The 13,636-nt window shown below is 38.2% G+C and overlaps 1 protein-coding gene across 2 annotated transcripts in view; it reads left to right on the forward strand.

Annotated features, from left to right (window-relative positions):
* GRID2 (glutamate ionotropic receptor delta type subunit 2) overlaps positions 1 to 13,636 on the forward strand; it is a 675,394-nt gene that overhangs the window by 525,302 nt on the left and 136,456 nt on the right. For both annotated transcript variants that reach the window (XM_041424490.1, XM_041424491.1), the window contains one exon: positions 10,264 to 10,365. In XM_041424490.1, the coding sequence (XP_041280424.1) occupies positions 10,264 to 10,365 (102 nt within the window). The remainder of the gene's footprint in view (positions 1 to 10,263; positions 10,366 to 13,636) is intronic.

Below are 13,636 nucleotides of genomic sequence, written 5' to 3' on the forward strand. Positions count from 1 at the left end.
TACTAACAGGTCCTGATAGGATTTAGATATTCTTCAGTGGAGCCCTGGCTAATAGTAAACCTAGTGGACTCCAAACTTGCTCTCAACCATGCATGCTGTGTAGTATTCACAAGTGTAGCACAGGTGTTTTAAACAGGTTATGTACAGCTGTGGTAGCTCACCAGCACTGCCCCCAGGAGAAGCCACAACCAGAATTACACTCTTCCTGCTGGTAAGGTGATGATGCCTCTGAAGTGTCATTGGAGGCATCAGCAAAAGGCCATAGGAGTTCAGATCTGGTTTAGGGACAGCTTTTCTGCTACCTAATCATGAAGCAAATGCCCTCTGGCATATTGGAAGGAATGAAGCTGAATGTGTTGACTGTGCTGAAGGTGAGTTTACAGCGTTGGTAGTTAGGGACTTGCTTTTCACCATTATCAGTGTAACATTTGGTTATCAGCATAGCAGTTCATGGCCTTTAGACCAAAGATGATTTCACTGACAGTCTATTGAAGCTCAAGAGGCCTTTGCTTTGCAATTAAGGCTAGATCATCTGCAGGCAAAAATTTTAGACAGTATTATCTTTAGAAAGTATTAGAGGGACCCCTCTATGGTATGAACCAGACCACGTCACTCAAAGATTTCCCAGTGCTCAATGCTGCTGGTATCTGTGCTGATCTTCAGGACTCTAGGTGAGCACAGCTGCTCCCATTGCAGTTGAATTTAGTGGGAAGAAGTTACTTCTTGTAATCCAGGCTGTTGGCCACTCCTCAAATTCAGTCTTGACCTTTCTGTTCTCCCGTGCCCCAAGTGTCAGGGTCAAAGGAGAGCCTTCAGAAGAAGGTGATGTTTTTTCTCAGCTGGGGTCTGGTACTGGTAACTAACTCTCCTTGGTCACTGCTGTTGTAAATTTTTTTATTTCTTTACTAATATATCTGATTCCTTAGAAAGCTCTGTACTGAAGCAGTGGAAAAAAACACCCCACAATCTCATTTTGTTCACTACCAAACTCTCAAAAATGTATGGTCCAGTAAATCACCTGCAACATCTGGTCCATAATGCCCTAAAAAGCTTGAGACTCTGTAGCCTTATGCTCTGTGAGCATGGGTTATACTGGAGTACTATTTTCTAACATAGCAGTGGCAAAATGCAGCTTTGATTTACTAGGCAGTATCCAGCTGGTAAGTCTGTGATATATCCAACTTAGCAGACCTCTTTTTTTCTGCCAATGCTAAGAATAAATCCTGAATTTTAGAAACAGAGTATTGATCTATGTGTAAGCAAAGACTGTTTCCATTTTTGTGTTCCTCATTTAAGCATCCCAGGAATCTGAAGAATCAATGGAAAGCAGTTTGTCATGTAGTGCTACTCTTGCTGCTTTGCCGTGTTAGCTCCTCTGTAGTGAGAAACTTGAAGAATTTGAGTAAAAGCATGTTTTGGTTTGTCACTTTTTACCTAAGCTGTTCATTCTTTAGGCACTCTCCAGAGTGCCTTCACATATGCACATTTTAAATGGAAATAAGCTAAATTGCCCTTTCATGCAAATTTCTCATGGTCCATTAGCTTTTTTCTTTTTTTCTCTCTTTCCCTTTTTTTTTTAAATTTTTTTAAAAATACTTACTTTTTCATGGTTTTTGCTTTGTGAGCAGCTGTTTCCTAGCTCCTGTGCTTGGGAAGCACATTGCATGAGCATGTATGAAAAGGAGATGCTCTTGTCAGATCTTTCTTTGTACTACATTTAAGAAAGAGCTGGCAAACTCTGCTGTGCTGAGCAGCAGAAAGTGTAAGATACTTTGATGTTGTGAAAGTTTGAACAGCTTCTGGACAGGTACAGATGTGCTTAAAGATATAGAAATTGTCTGTGCTGAGCACTGGTGTGTGTTCTCACAATACCTACATGCTAATTCCTTTGCTTTTCATGTTGGTGATGAGAGGCTGAACGTGTCTGAGGAGACAAGGACCCACAGTCTTTGAGATAAAAATAGTAATCTTATCACAGCTGCCTCTCTTTGACTTTGTATGTGGTATTTGGAGGAAGTGTTTTCATGTCAGTACATCTGTGCCTTGACTAAGGAAAGGAGGTGTTTTTCTGTGTCCTTTTCTTATTTGGTGTTTCATGGTGAAGCTGAGAATTGTGTAGCAATGACAAAGATGCTAAGTATAATATGAAATGAGGTTATTCTATTTTCAAGGTTTTCAGGACATGTATTTCCATGGTATGTGCTTCCTAGGAACATCCTGCACCCTTCACCCAAGTCCAGTGAACTTGTTTTTCATATTTGAGGGAAAAAACCACAGCAGTACTGCCCAGTGAGCGTTCAGTAGCTGAATAGTAACTAAATATACTTTTGAGTAAATAGTGCTGAAGAATTGCTTCATTTAAAATCCTTTACCCTGCCAAATTAAATTGGAGATTCCAATATGCTATGCCTGAAAAAAGTATACCTCATAACATTGTACTCATACGAAAAGATAACCAGATGTAGAGTTCCTTGATGCATTACTGTGAAAGCAGTGTGTGATAATTCTGCTTACACTTCAAAAAAATAGCTAAAGAGGTGCTACTCAGATTAGTCCAGATGTTCTGTAGCCTCATTGGGCCCCACGTATATTTAAACATGCATTCCTTGTCAGCTGCCTTTAAAATGAGCACCGATTTCTATAGTGCAAGCACAGATCTGTACTACTGCTCTGCTACTGCAGTTCCTGGGCTGGAACTACACAGGAGCCTTCCTTTTTCTTCCCAGCTTGGAGGACAATGAATCTAATACACAATTCTCCATGTGGGTTTACTTCCAGAGCTGACTCCCAGACTACTAATTCAGTGATTATATTGAAGGGGAGATTTTTATTGCAGAAAAAACCAAAGCCAAGGTGCTTCTCAGTGTCTGTGCTCACCGAGCTGACTGCAATGCAGCGGAGGTGCCCAAGCAGCTCAGCACTGGCAGCTCTGCTGCAGAAGCAGGGCATTCACCATAGGCCACTTTACTCTGAAGAATTCACCTATGTGGTTTGCTGGACTGGGTTTATTCAGAATGCTGCTCTGTAAACCCACATCCCTCCAAATGGAGCAGTGGTGGGTTTGCTCTGCACTATTACTATTTGAATTTCTTACTGGAATGCTGCCCCAGGATTCTTGAGCCCTGCAAACAGGTTTTGTTGATATTCCAGTTTGACAAACCATTTCTGAAAATTTACTTCTCAAAAAAGCGCCTTACTAAGCTGAGGGGAAAGCTGGGAATGTCCTGAAGAATGTTTGAATACTGCCAGGGAACTGATGAGAACCTGAAATGTGCTCTGTGTGTTTTCTTGCCACCTGTGGAGAGGGAGCTTTATGCAAACAAGTGGAAAACAGTGCTTTTCATTGTTTTTCTCTGAATAGGTTTGATCTAATGTTTTGTGATGGTGTCAAAAGCTTATATATTGTGATTTAATACAGGCTGGAGAAGTAACCTTGAAGATTTTTCTCTGATTTCATAAATATGCAGTGGTGGACAAAACAGACCAAGTACAGTTATAAAAGCTGATTTGATGGTTTTTGGTTTTCTTCCAGGCCTTACATGACTTAAATAAAAGACATCCTTTTTCACTCTTAATATGCCTAATGAGAGAGGAGACAAGCATTTGCAATTAAAAATCCAAGTGACTAAATTTAAACTGTACACAAACATGAACTGCCTTGGTATTATCAATTACTCTGGAATAATTCAGACATCAGTGAAAAATCTTCCAGTGTAAAAAGAAAGTGATATTCATGGTATTTGCTGTGGCAGTATGAAGAAATTTGTTAGCAAAAGTGAAGTCAGTATTGGGTCAAAGAACAGGCTTTTCTGGGTATTTGACTTGAATTGAAATATGGAGGCAATGGGAAAAGAGATCAGCATCTGACTCATTATTATCCTTGCCTGAGTCTTTTCTTCAGAGTTCTGTAAGGTTGTCAGAGGATGGGAATTAAAAAATAACAAAACCAAAAAAAAAAAAAAAAAACCCAAAAAAAACAAAAAAAAAAGAAAACAAGCAGGAAAGATGAAAGCAAAGGAAACAGGGCTATAGAGTAATTTATAGAGTAATCTATTTTGTTAAGTCCCATCTCCCTCATAACACAAAAGGAGAAGGAGGAGTTGGGGAGGAGTTTTCTGAGAGGACTGCCTGAGAGAAAAGGAGATCCAAGGGCAAAGAGAAAGGGGAAAGGACCCAAAAATGAGTCAAAGCGAGTCATAGTGAAAAGTGATGTCCCTTGACCAACCCCAACCCTGAAAAAACAAACAAACAAAAAATAAAAACAAACAAACAAAAAAGGCAGGAAAAAGCCACAGCAAATGGAAAGGAAGATCAAGGGAAAGAAAAACAGAGCACTGAAAATACACAGAGAAATGGATGGCAAGAGGTATTACAAAGGAAGATAAGCACATGTCAGGGAGCTGCTGGGAGTACTGAATTCACAGTAGAAAAGGGACTAAAGAAGGGAAAAAAGGGTATTTTCTGAAAATAAGAGATGACAGAAGGGGACGATGATAGATTAAGACCACCAAATTTCAAATGAAAGGGAAAGGAAAACAGAGAAAGTAAACCAGAGATAAGGAGATGGTGGAAGGAGAAGTCAGGGATCATTAGAATGACAGCACTAGCTTGGAGAGATGGTTCATTTTCTTTGAGACGTGGTGGTTTACTATACATTTGAGAAATTATACCATTAGATTCTAGAAACTTGGCCTAAGCACTAAGCATCAGCTCTGTGAGTAGAGCATACAGTGGGAGAATACCTATGAAGTCTGTGTTGTTTCCTCTGTAAATTCAACATTTGTCAGTGGTCTAAAATACCCAATTATAAATTCTGGCAGCAACCTGGGTCCTTAGGAAAACACTGAGTCAGGAGCTAGTAGGCAAATGAACAGCAGGTTGTTACTTTCCATTAGCTTCTTTATTTCAGTAAGGAAAGGAAAATTGGGTAGTCCCCAAAGCAAAATATTTTATTAACTCAGTGTTCAGTGTTATTCTGCCTTGTGCATTGGCTTTGAGGAAAGAAATTTCTATTGAGGTCACTTGCACTTGTGTCTATGATCAGTTAGAAAAACAAATAGCCCACCTCAGCTCCTGCAATTACAATCCTTAGCACACTGGATATAAAACTAAACTTGAGTATTCATGTCATCCTAACAGCTTGAAAATAGCAGAGCAAGTCTAGGGGCAGGCCATTCCTTCTAGGCCAGAGACAAATTAAAGCAATAAAACACACTGTACAAAATAATTAACTGAATGCACAGAACTATATAGATTTCACCACACAGAATGTTGGAGAAACAAATGCTTCTATACATTATCCAATTGTTGAGCACAGTATTTTCTATTGATTTTAACAACTTACCATTTGCTGACTATTACCTAAGCTTTGGTGAAGGCAGCAGTTAAACACAGAAAGCTTTCCTGCTAAGCAATCCTATTAGGAAATTGCTGCAAAAACAAAATGGATCCTTACTTCTTTAATCAAGCCCAGGGGTACAAAAAGCCTTAGTTAATCCCTGGACACCAGATTTTTTTGCAGATTTGGTTGATCAACTGTTGGTTGCTGGCTAAAGAGCTGAATGGAAAGGACTCTTTAACCAGGTAACAGAGCATCTGACTATTTTTACATAACTGACAGTATCATATTGACAAAAGATATTTTTATGGTGTTTCTTCTCTGAGACACAATCTTTAAGCAATAGGATTTAATGTCTGATTTCCCAGTTGCTGTTGGACATATTAAACAACAGCTGACAAGAGGCATGAGGAATATTCTGTGCAAAACAATTTCTGGGTTGTCCTGCTTGAATTTTGCCTAAACTGGTGTCCTAGAAAATTTTGCAAGTGCTGATTCCACACATCAGCAAAAGCAACTCTACCTTTTTCTTCATTATTTTTTGTTGTGCACCCCATTTCATGTCTTTCTGGCACTCCTGGGAGCTCGAATCTTCCAGCTGAGTGTCATTTTGTGACAGCTTCATCGGATCTTTTTCATTTCTGTGAATTTACTATGCTTTGGAATGGAAAAGGGGATTATTAATGCACATTTCATCTCTTGAAGTGGGATCTTGTAAGAATTCAGTTCCTAAAGCAGGTTGGACCCAGGTGAAAATTGAGGAGGGAGTTTCTGAAGTGCATGTGGTTACTCCAGGCAGGGAGGCTGCTCTTCCTGTGGCTCACCAGCTCTCTATGAACTGCTCTGTCCTGGGTATTTCCACTGGAAATATTTTATCAGGCTATCCATACTAAAACAAAGGTATTGTTTGTATTTTTTCTTTAAATGACAGAGAAATAAATGAAAGAGGAGAGGAGTCTGTGATCCCAATGTCATTATAGATTTGGGTTGCAGATGTAGTGTAGTTTTGTCTTTCAGATTTCCATTGGACCTCCTCTAGAGTTGTTTTCTGCTCTTGACCCTTGTGTTGTGGTAATGCAGCCTGAGTTCCAAGGTGGTTGCATTGGATAAACCAGTTTCTGTGTATTTTCCATGTTAATTGAAGCAACAGAACACTCTAAGCTTTGATGTAATGACAAGCACTTAAGTAATTCATTTATATCACTATTTTGGTTTTATTCATTTTCTCTGATCGTCCTCAACTGTGACCATACCAGGCCAATGTATTTTTTCTTGATTAATTGACACAATCTGCACTTTACTCTGCCAGAAAAAGAAGTGAAAGCTCTCAGATATTCAGCAGAGTTCACTGGTTGCATAGGAAGTAGGGGAGGAAAACTGCTTGTAAGCTCTGTCATAAAGGCATTGTAGACTTTAGTGTTCCAAGTTCCTTATAAATAATGAAATTGTAAATACACATGAAATAGATTTTGCCTACTGTAATATTGATATACAAATTCAAGACCTTCCATAATGCATTGTTCATATAGTCAAAAATTTCTAATGAAGAAGGGAAGTAAATTTTTGGCTTTGCCAGCAAAACAGGAGAACAAAGCCCATTTGAACATTGATGAGAGTGAGGATAGCAAGCTGGGGTGTGGGATGAACATAAAGAGATTGCAAATTGGATATCAAAGGAAGTAGAAGTCTGACAACTTTTCCATCTTCATCATATTACATCAAACCTAGCAGAGTGAAAGCTGTCATTAGAATAAATAAAAGAAACTGAAACAGAAGTTCAGAGCACTGTAAATGATAAATTTCATGTGGTATGAAGATGACAAGCACTGTGCTCAGTAAGAGAGTTCCCATCACCCATCTGCCCAAATCCACCAGAATTAATGTGAGATTCTGTTATTGTCTGATCTGTTCTCTCATTCAACCATCAGAGAGAGAACAAAAGTAAAAGCAAGTAACTGCAGAAGCAGCAAATGTTTTGCAGAAGCAGTTAAATGAGACAAAGCTCAAGAGGGAGCTTCATACCGCCCCCGTCTCGATGTTTCCGCAGTAGTTACATTTGCTCCTTGCTGCAATGACAAGCTCAAATTGTCATCAATAAATGTTGATTTGTTTTCTCCTAATAACAGTAAGCAGCTCCCACTCAAAATCAATTTCAACTTTGTTGGCAAGACACTGCACATTTGTCTTCACCATGACTGAGCTGCATAAAGGAACAATTGAATTGAAAATTAAATGAACAGTAATTGAAAATAAAAAGTGCCTTTTTAAAGGAAAATTAGTGCTATGCTGAATTTCCAGAAATGTTATGTTGGTGGGGGGTTTTTGCCTTAAAAAGGTAGGGTTGGGCTAAAAACTTAATTGTATAAATATGTGCACATTAATGTACATAATTAAAAATGGACTTTAACTTCAAAAGCATAAAAAGGCTCTTCAGCAACTTCCTAGGGTTTTAGTTCTGGCAAAAGCAACAGAGTTTCTGCAGTAATTATACATCCAACACATTTGGATATGCTAATTGGATCTAAGTTCTAATTAGTTTCTTTGTGTGACTAAAAATGACAATCACTGAATTAATTTAATGCAGCTTTGTTCTGAACTTAGTACTGTTTTCACTATTTTTCATACAAAAATGTAGCCCATGAAATGCTTTGCTTTATAGGATGTCAGTGGTTTGTCACGTACTAAGTGCAGCGCATGTTCATTTGCTGCATTTCACTGTACTATTTATTATAGCCCACACACTTCAGCATTTAGTTTATTCAACTCGAAGTGTTGCAGGGCTTTGCCAGGGGAGTGGAGAGGACCTGGAATGTGTCAGTAGTCCATCCATGACTAGAGAGCAGCTGGATACACTGTGGAGGACCAGAAGAAGCAGAGAGGGCTGCTGTGATCTCTTGCTGGTCTTTGTGATCAGATGGGAACACGAAGTGGGGATAATTCGTGCTTTTATTTAGAAGCAGCCATAGGAAAGATGAGCAATTTCAAGAGATGAATAGGACACCTTCTTGTTTTGTTTCTCCTTGTATCCTGTTGTTGCTATCACTTTCTCTGGAGTTTGGATCTAGTAGATCCCTGATTCAGTCATTACTTGTGGTTACAAGTATGCTCAGCATTACCCTCACTCATTCCCGACTGTAGGATAACCTTGACTTCAGAAGGGCAAGAATTCGCTGTGAGCACTCCTGAAAGCAGCAGAGAGAAGTGACAACATTGTTTTAAGGCCATCTTCCTCTGGCAAACATAGAATTGTGGGATCATTTAGATTGGAAAAGACCTATGAGACCATTATTACACACCTAATTCTATATCATTGCAGTAGGTTGGGTTTTTTTACTATTTGAGACATTCATTTCTTAAAGAGGCATCTTCAAAGAATTTATACAAATATATTGAAATAAAAAAATTAGGAGTTACTCTAATCTAATAGACGTAATGAAGAAAACAAATATTTCAGATTACCCACTTCTGAAATTGTTAAATATATTTAAAGTTAAAGCTTGTTCTTCGTCTTCTGTTTCACTTTGAAAGATCATATACAAAGCCTTTTCACATGAAGGACTGGAAATAATGATTTCTGTGAATTCCTGTTCAAGTACACTCAGCAAAGCCCCCTTCTTTACAAACCCTTTCAGATGGTTTGAGACAACCTGCCATTTCTGTGACTCTGTGTGAAATTACAGTAATATTTTTTCATATTTTACAGTTTGTTTTTCTCAGATTATGATATTGAATTCTCCAAGAGAATAGTCTTAGCAGAGGTCACTGGAGCCAACAATACCCTACTGATGTTAATTTTGGTTTGTCAGAGGGAGCGAGGCCTTTTCTTCCTTTAAATAGGATTAGCATCTCTGGAAAGGTTTCATTCACAGTCCATGGAGAAGGTGATTCAGGGCAAGAACTGGTAGCTGCAGGTGCCTGTCTGTCTCTGGCTGTGTGATGACTTCACATAGGCAATTGGTTTACCTTGAGACTCTGCTCCAAAGTGCTCTGCAGTCAGTCATTGTTCTTCTGCTGGGTTTTGGATTTAGCACTGGTAATTGTGCAGGACAGCTGAGTGTGGTAATGAATCTCAAAAATGAAACTGGTTCTCTTGGTGTGTGGTGCTAACGGATGTGTGGTTGATTGATTTTTTTCTCTGTGCTTAAAAAAAAGCATCTACCACCATACAAAAACTCAGGCGAGTTACATTTTCAGAGAAGCTGAATTACAAGTCAGTATCTACTGCACCCAGATTGAAAGGCAGACAATCCCAAAGACATTCCTGAGCAAAAGCTTCATCCACAGAAGCTCAATAAATACAACAGCACCAATGCAAAGAATGGCATAAAGGGACTTCTTTTTCTGCATAGTATATTGTAGTACCCTCTCAATACTGTGATGTGCCTATCCAATGGTGTTTTCCTCAATGATCTTTAAATGTGATTTTTAAACTGCCTATGGCTGTTTCATTACCAATTAGTAGTATAAGCTTTAATTAAAGCTGGTATAATTCCTTTTGCCAGAGTTGCACTAGGAATGATGGGCTGGATCAAAGAGCGTGCTAAAATGATGGTAGCTATTATTTCTCCAATTAGTGTATTAATGAAAGTAAGGTGGAAATATTGCTACAGGTACAGTACCTTTTATATGTCTTTCACTAATATTGATATCCTCTCTGACCTCTTTTAAAGCAACTCATATAACCTCAGATCCTGGGTGCTGTCATCCATTGCACACTGGTATTTGAAATAAAAACCTGATATCCTTAATAGCTTCATTTTCAATTTCAAGATGAATCTGTGCACAAGCCATCCCCTGAGTTTCCATCCCATTGAGTCCAGAAGGTATTCTGTCTACTTCATATGTTCCTGCTTAAAGACACCTAGCACGAATGACTAGCAAAGTTTTATGGGCAATGAGAAAATTATTTTTGTTTTCTCTTTTAGCTTGGCTGCTGGAATCCTGTAACTGGTCTGAATGGGTCACTAACAGACAGAAAGCTGGAGAACAACATGCGAGGAGTGGTTCTGCGTGTGGTGACTGTGTTGGTAAGCAGATCCTCATCCTTCTGCCCTAGCAGGAATGCATTTTCTTCCTTTTGCCGCCTCTTTTTACTAAGTGCACGGTTTTACCAAGAAAGTAGTTGGTGTTAGAGACTCTGATTTAAGCTGGTCAAAAAAACCCAGAAAGATGGATAATTTTCCAAAAAATAAAATTGTTTATCAGTACAGCATTTTTCAGACTGAATCAAACACATTAGAACCTGTTTCTTGCACAGGCACATTCTAAATTAGGTAACACAAGCGTGTGAGCTGATAAAGAGCAACTTCAAGTGCCCTGTTTGCCAAAGCTACCTAGCTGAAGCTCTAAATGATTCAATTCCAATCACCTTGGTAAATTGTGTGCAGTCTAGCACAAATTGTCGCACTCAGAAAAATATTCAAGGTCAGCTTAGGTCAAGTAATGTTAGTTTGGCAAAACATCCACTGTCCCATCCTGGCTTTTTGTCAGCCAGGTTCTTCCCCTGTGTGCACATCTTACATTAAGAAAAGTTCTTGGTTTAAAGCTGAAAAGACCATGTCTACCAGGATAGGAATTCATGTTATGAGGCCAGTGTATTCCCTGCCATAAACTTAGCTTGAGGAGAAGTTTTTAAGAGTGGGGAAAAAAAAAAAGAAAGAAATACAGAAAAAGAAAATAATATGAGACATACAGCCCTCTTTGGACCGATGCCCAAATACAAAGTTGATCCAGGGCTGCAGAATTGTCAAGGTTAGATTGAGCAATTCTCTCTTGCTGCTCTCTACTTGTGTTTGAGTTCAGTGTCTAAAGGCCCAGCACTTTTTTATAAACAGCAAGACGAGGAGTTTTCAGGGTTTGCATTGCTGACAGTGCATAATGAAGGGTCAGGGGTGGAAAGTGAAATCACCAGAGCAGTGCTACAGACAGAGCAGTTTCATACCCCTCCAATTATTTTATGGGTATTTGCACACCTTTACCTGTCAGGGTGAGCATTCTGTTCCAGCTCTTAGTCCATCAGAGAACTTCCTGTGGTAGTATCTACAAGACAAAACAAACCAAACAACAACCAAAACAACAACCAAAAACAACAACCAAAAAAAAAAACCCCACAAACCTACAAAAGAACCCAAAGCCAAACTAAACAACAGCAAAAGCCAGCCAAGGAAGAATGAATGCACAGGAAAAAAACAAAAAAACCAAACAAACAAAAAATCACAACTACCAACAAAACAAAAAAAACACCAACAAAACAAAAGAAAGGAGTAACAGAGAGGAGGAAGATTGTCCTTGATTTGAATGTTCATCAAAATAGCATCATGGTGGCAGTGGCTGGTCTCTGTTTTGCCCAATACTCTGATAAGTATAATTATCTGTTGACAAAAAAATATTTGGATTTTGCCTTGAAAAATAAATTTGAAGTAGAATATTCACATTGTTTTTAGCAGTAGTTCTTCCCTCTCTCCCTCCTGTTCCTGCTTTATCCCCAGTTATCTTTGTTACTTTGACAGACAGTTTTTTCTTTCACATTATTATAGCATGGATGTATATCAACTTGCAAAGATACACAAAAATAATTGCCTATGCTGGTAGGATTCTACAGTAATTATAAAAGCAAAGACAGAAATTTAAAGTTCAACACAGCACAGGGCATTTCAGTCTCCTCACTAGTTTTATGTCTTGGTAGGACAAAACTGGAGATTTGTATTTAACCTGTGTGATGAAAATACATGATTCTTACCTTGGATGTGAGAGCAGGAGGGATTTCACCAATTAACTTTATTTTAGTGGTGGTCTTTATTATATTTTCTCTTCCATCTTTCTCCCTGTTCTTCAATTAAGTCAATACATTTCTGTTAAAAGTAAAGAATCTGTACAGACTGTGAATGATTAGTTATTGTTAATTCTGCCATTTTCTAACAGAATGATCTTGATCCAGGGAAACCAGTGTTAAAATTAAATAGTAATACCTTTGAATGCAAATAGGTTTCTTTTTCATTGAGAGTTGAGAAGTTTACATTAATTTCTGAACTGGCTTTAACAGTTCAAATCTCTCATGCCGTTTTGGATAGCCTTTAGATAGCCCTTCTCCTCTTCCAATTTCATTTTGCTATGCCTTCAGGTTGAAAAGGACTTTTTTTAAAAATTGTGGTAGAATTTGAGAGGATAGCAAATTGCAACACCTGGGTTTTTATTGCATTATACTAATGAAATTAAACCTTCTGGAGTCTGAAAATCATAAATGATTGTGACTTATTTCCTCAGTCTTTCAATAAGCAAATGCAGAACAATTCCCGTCATCCACATCCATCAACTAATTCCTTTCCCTAAGTAAATTTAATAATTATAAGCTAGGTATCTGCAGACCTTAACCAAAATCTCTTTGTGAGTATGGCAGAATACAGTACAGTTCCAGACTGGAAATCATCTGGTTTCTCTTGGCAGAGAATCCTGGCTCTTCTGCAGTAAAGGTGAATGCTCTCCTTTGCATAAATAGTGATAAGAAATATTTTTTTGGTTTATTCTGATGAGAACTATGGTCATGTTTGTCTACCCATAATTCAATGTTTTAATCTGAGTTGGATTAGTACCACACTTTCTACACTTTTAGAAAAAGGCTTATTTTGTCTAACTTAAATATCAGATATCTCTGTGTTGGACTGCTTCCACACATGAAGCTGAAGTCTGAACTTTGTGTTTGACAAGTTGCTCTTAAGTTCAAGTCACTTCCTGGTGAATTTCAGAAATGTATTCTGAGTTTCTGAAATGTAGCTCAGTCAAAGGTCACCATAGCTGTTCCAAACAAATTCAGAGTGTCTTGAATGAACAATTGCCCAAGAAGAAATTTAGCTATATATCTTTTTTGGCTGTCTCAGTTTATTCTCTTCTTCAGTTCTTCGGTTTTATTGAAAAAGACCTAAAATACAGCAGATATTCTCATAGTATCATTGTATTAGCCACAGAAATTACTGAATTATTCATATGAATATTAAGACATTGGAAATGGAATGAGCTTTGGTCCATTTGACAATGAATAAGCCAGCAGGTATTTGTGAAATTCTATTTTCTTAAAATGCCCCTGTTATTCAAAAAAGGAAAAACTTTGAATTTCCCCATTTTAAAGCATTAAAACCTTGACTGAAAAGTACAGAGCCTTTCCTGAGAGTGCATAACATATAATATCCTAATGGTGCAAAGGGTATTTGTAGGCTCTATGTGAAAATTCAAAACAAGTCCCAGACAGGAATGTATTTTCGTAACTGGAGGGTCCTGAGAAGGCAGGCAGAATAAAGGAAAGAC

This window comes from Onychostruthus taczanowskii, unplaced genomic scaffold, assembly GCF_017590055.1.
Source record: "Onychostruthus taczanowskii isolate IOZ18803 unplaced genomic scaffold, ASM1759005v1 scaffold82, whole genome shotgun sequence".
NCBI lineage: Eukaryota > Metazoa > Chordata > Aves > Passeriformes > Passeridae > Onychostruthus > Onychostruthus taczanowskii.